Genomic DNA, 4,753 nt, shown 5'->3' with positions numbered 1-4,753 from the left:
CTAAGCATTTATAAGGGATGACCCTGTCATTTCCGTCCTAGCGCTGTATCTTCCACCCCGGGAAAATGATTCATCATTTGAATAGGGGCCAGGCCACCACGAGGATCTCTTCTAGAAGTGATTCTGTCACGTTCTATCAAACTAAACAAATGTGCTCTCTGGGTACTTCTCAAAGCTATGGTATTTACTTTTTCTAATGAGACCCTAGTTCTAAAGTAGACTTTTAGAAAACCCTCGTGATAGGCAGCGCCCAGGCTGTGTCCCCAGCCTTGTTGGTGTCCACAAGCAACGACAACCACATCGAGTGCTCCACTTTATGCTCATAATAATATGCTCTATATGGTCCAGGTAAACAAGAAATAAGACAACAGTATTCGACAAGAATCATTCATTTCATACAAAAACACGTTATAACTATAATTAAAATTACTTTTACAGCTTAACCTCGGGTTTGTTGTTGTCACTATTAAATTCCCAATTTTTCGAATTCTTTACAGTTTTCGTGGTTATGGCCGACTGCGTCCGACACGGTCAGTCTGTAAAAGTAATTTTAATTATCTCTAAAACACGCGAAACCCGAAGATAATACATTATTCCCCTGCTTGCTCCCTCACTTGTAAGAATATAGCTTCGACAGCACGATTTCTTTTCTCATATTCCAACTTCTCTTGGTCGTTGAATACGTATGGTTCGCTGGTTGCGTTGGGATAGATGATGTAGGGCTGTTTTTCGGACATAAACCACGCTCCGTGCTCTATCGTGATCGGAGGCCTAGAGATAAACGCTGAGGTTGGGTTAGTTGGAAGACCTCCGATCTTCTTCGCACCATCCGAAGCGACAACATACGGCTGATTGTTCGCTCCGATGTAGTACAAGTTGTCATCCCAGTCCAGCGCTATTTGCTCAGCATGCTCAGCCTCGTTGACCTTGATCTTCTTGGTGCCTTGCTCGATGACCTTGTAGACGACGTGGTCTTCCGTCAGAATGTACAGGTCGTCGGTGCGGTTCTCTTTTGCGATCCCGATGATGCTGTCACTCAGATTGCCGTATTTCTCAAGCTTCTCTGTGTCGCTATCGTAAGCGTAGATACCGTCCTTATTGCCCAAATAGGTGAGCGACTTTGGAAACCAATCCGAGATGGCCATGCCGTCTTCTAAAACTTTTTTTATTTTGCCGTTCTTGTGGGCGTAGATGCCCATGGACTCTTTCTTGTCATTCCTATATACGTAACGCACGATGAACGTTGTGATGTTAAAATCAAGGTTTCCGCTGGAGATGTCGGGATCCAAGCTGCTATTCCCACTGGTGTCAGTGTCGTAATCCTTTTGCGGCAATGAGTGAGAATCAGCCGTCTTCAGGCAGACCAGTAAGCTTGCCAGGCAAACTAACAGCACCCTCATCTTGGAATCTATAATGTCAATAAAAACAGTCTTTAGTACTATAGAGGGGAAGGTGAGCGTCTCGTCAGTCAGATATCACGCGGGGACCGGAGCGTCGTTACCCGGATGACACTTGGGAGAAGATCTCGAGTGTGCGCTACTCAGTGTCAACTAATCGACAATGTTATTTGATTGTATCTCTGAACTTGAGACAATCTGGAGTCCTACCCAGCTATTCACAGACGTTAATGTTAAAAATTCATTTAAAACCCTCTACTTTGATACCGTTGGTGGTTAAGACTTTGACCTCATGCCTCAAGGCAGCTTTCCCGCTGTGGTTATGGGCTCAGTTTTCACTTATTATTTCTATCCATCTCAAACATTGACGAACATCTAAATACAGTAAGAATAAGAACAGTGACTTACCGTTTCGAGCAACAGAGCACGACTGACACTTCTGTATTTGTCCAATCTGTATTTATAACCCATAAAAGATGTTTAGAAAAAACAATTGATACCCTTGAGGTCAAATCGTACTTGAAGTACATACTATAACATTCACGAGACGTGCGCCGCGACTTCACCCGCGTGAATTTGTAATTCTTCTGAATGAATGCAATTTCCGCGAAGAGCATTGCTTGTGATATTTTCTAGTGTATGAACTAACAGTCCGTGTGGTCCGTTGTCCGTGTGGTGACGGAGTAAGAATACAATGTGTCACTATCCCAGAGAGTGGTAAGAACCTGTGGGCTTACTCCACATAACTATTAAATATTATTTTGGATTCATTATATACAATATATAAACATGAGAGAGATATATATATAATATATATTAATTTACTATATATAAATTACACAACACATAATATATACAACAATATAAAATAACAATAACAATAATATTAACATGTACTGTATACATTCACACAACAAAATACGTTTACATTATGTACGTTACGATACGAGTCTGACGGACGACGCGACGACATAATGGAAACGGACAATTCTACGTCATACGATCGAGATTGGTGTAATGTGTGAGCCAGTGTGAGGGCAGTTAGTTAAAAGATTGGAATTGTTTACACATCATATCGTTCGGACAAAAAGTATTTATTTTTCGATAATTTGTTTGTTGTTGTTTAACCTATCTCTGTGCTTGTCACTCCTTCTTTCTCTTTATTAACTTCTTGTGTGTATGTGATTAAATAAACTGTTTGTGTTTGTGTACGGAGTGTACCTACATTATTTAAAACCACCCACCAACCATCACAACCACCGAAGGTAATTGAGCTAAAACGCATTAATACAACCAAAAACCAATTAAGGAAATATGTACAAGACGTCAGTGCAAGAGAGGGAAAACTCGAAATTAAACCCTGTACCAACCCGTCTATCCAGCGTGGTACAGTAGGCTAAATACGTCCATCGAAAGTAACAGAGGGACCGGGCCTCTAGTCCTACCGGCCCCGCTATTCCTGGCTACGGTAGCGACCACGGTAACGGCGGGGTAGGGGGTGCTAAGAATCCCCGGCAGAGACCCGGATACCACCCCCAAAAACGACGACCACTGGCCCTGGTTACACAAAACGTGCGCACTCTGAGACTGGACGAGAAGTTCGTCGAGCTGGAAGAAGAGACGGACAAACTGCGCTGGGACGTTATTGGTTTGTCGGAAATCCGAAAACAGAGAGAGGCTGGAGTATCAATGTCAAATTGGAAATATTCCGTCTGATGAACCTCGCTCTGGCCGCCGAATGCACATATTCAAAACCGTGAGGGCTTTCCACTCGATTTGTCGAATCGCTTTGAAGGGCTAGACAGCAAAGCGTCAGTGGAAGATATCAACAGCAGACTGGTGGAAACTGTCCATACGGTAGGACCTAGATATTGTTAAACCCACCGCAAAAATGGACCTCAAACAGCTCAAGAACAACAAGGTGCCGGGCGAGGATGAAATTTGAAACCGGGCGGAACGCCCGTGCTAAAAGTCCTTCAGAAGCTATTTAATTCCTCCTTGATCAAAGGGAAAACGCTAGAGGCATGGAACAGGGGTGTTGTGGTTTTATTTTTCAAAAAAGGCGACTAAGCCTTATTGAACAACTACAGGCCCAAAACACTGCTGAGCCCTGTCTATAAACTATTCTCGAGAGTCATCACGAACCGTCTCGAACGCAGGCTTGATGACTTTAAGCTTATCGAACAAGCCGGTTTCCGCAAAGGGTTTAGCACCATAGACCACTTTCATACGCTGCGGCAGATTATACAAAAGACCGAAGAGTATAATCGGCCACTATGCTTGGCGCTTGTGGATTATGAAAAGGGCTTTGATTCCATCGGAGCTTGGGCAGTCCTTAGATCCGGCGATGCCGTATTGACTATCAGTATGTCGAGGTGCATACCGAGGTGTATATGTGTAGGAAGTACTTGTATAATACCACCACCATGACATCAATATAAACAGCGAAAATATTACACACCTTCGATTCGATGACGATACAGCGGTCATGGCTGAATCGCTGGAAGCTTTGGGGCAGACCTCAATAGAGTTTCCCAACGAGTAGGCCTTAAAATGATATGGATAAAACGAAAATCATGTTCAATGTCCATGTTAAGCCGACTGCAAGTATTGGCAAGCACAGTCTGGGACTGCCACCACCAGATGGATCGACGACCTAGTGAGAATCGCTGGGTCACGTTGGATGCTGGTGGCAACAGACCGGCTGCACTGGATATCAGTTGGAGAGGCCTATGTTCAGCAGTGGATAGTGGACAACTGAGATTTTTGAAGTGAAACTTCTTTAGAATCGTTGAGATGTGATTTCTAATTCTATAAAACGAAATGAAACGAAACGAAAAAATAAGTGTGCCCCGAAGCGGCTCCGAGCGGCGCCGACAAATCACGAAGCGCTCCACACGGTCTCGCCTTCCGTCTAGTTCAGTGTATTTTTGACGTCCGTGCACGCTGTCGTGGCTCTCGGAGCGCCCTGAGATACTTTTATTTCTATTTAGTTTGTTATCAACAGATGTCGCTGCACGTAAATTAAACAATTCCTGAATCGCGGTGACGAGATGTTACACAGTTGATAGTCGTTCTCGTATTTCTCTTGCTAAATCATACTTCCTGGCGGAGGAATACCGTAATCATCCAGGCGGTTCCCCCATAGTGAGGCTGCTCCACTGCACTACGGAGTGGTTGACCTTTACGATTATTTTAATTTTTTATAAGTTTCGCTTCTACCGTATGTGCACACACACACACACATTTTTATTTTTTTTGCTTTGATGGTTGGACGAGCTCACGGCCCACCTGGTGTTAAGCCGTTACCGGAGCCCATAGACATCTACAACGTAAATGCCGCCACCTATCTTGAG

The 4,753-nt window shown here is 43.8% G+C and overlaps 1 protein-coding gene and 1 pseudogene across 1 annotated transcript; one reads left to right on the top strand and one right to left on the bottom strand.

The window, feature by feature from the left end:
• Positions 1–373: 373 nt before the first annotated feature.
• Positions 374–1,943, bottom strand: LOC114250304 (uncharacterized). Its single transcript, XM_089728587.1, has 2 exons — positions 1,806–1,943; positions 374–1,408 (listed from the first exon to the last, which is right to left on the bottom strand). Exon 2 carries the CDS (start codon positions 1,398–1,400, stop codon positions 591–593), a length of 810 nt encoding a protein of 269 aa, XP_089584713.1. The 5' UTR covers positions 1,401–1,408; positions 1,806–1,943; the 3' UTR covers positions 374–590.
• Positions 1,944–3,335: 1,392 nt separating this feature from the next.
• LOC149502594 (uncharacterized) lies at positions 3,336–4,057 on the top strand (annotated as a pseudogene).
• The last annotated feature ends 696 nt before the right edge of the window (positions 4,058–4,753 follow it).

This window comes from Bombyx mandarina, chromosome 07 (genome assembly GCF_030267445.1).
Source record: "Bombyx mandarina strain Sakado chromosome 07, ASM3026744v2".
Lineage (NCBI taxonomy): Eukaryota > Metazoa > Arthropoda > Insecta > Lepidoptera > Bombycidae > Bombyx > Bombyx mandarina.
Note: the sequence above shows the minus strand (reverse complement) of the source record. Positions and strands in the feature narration are given on the sequence as shown.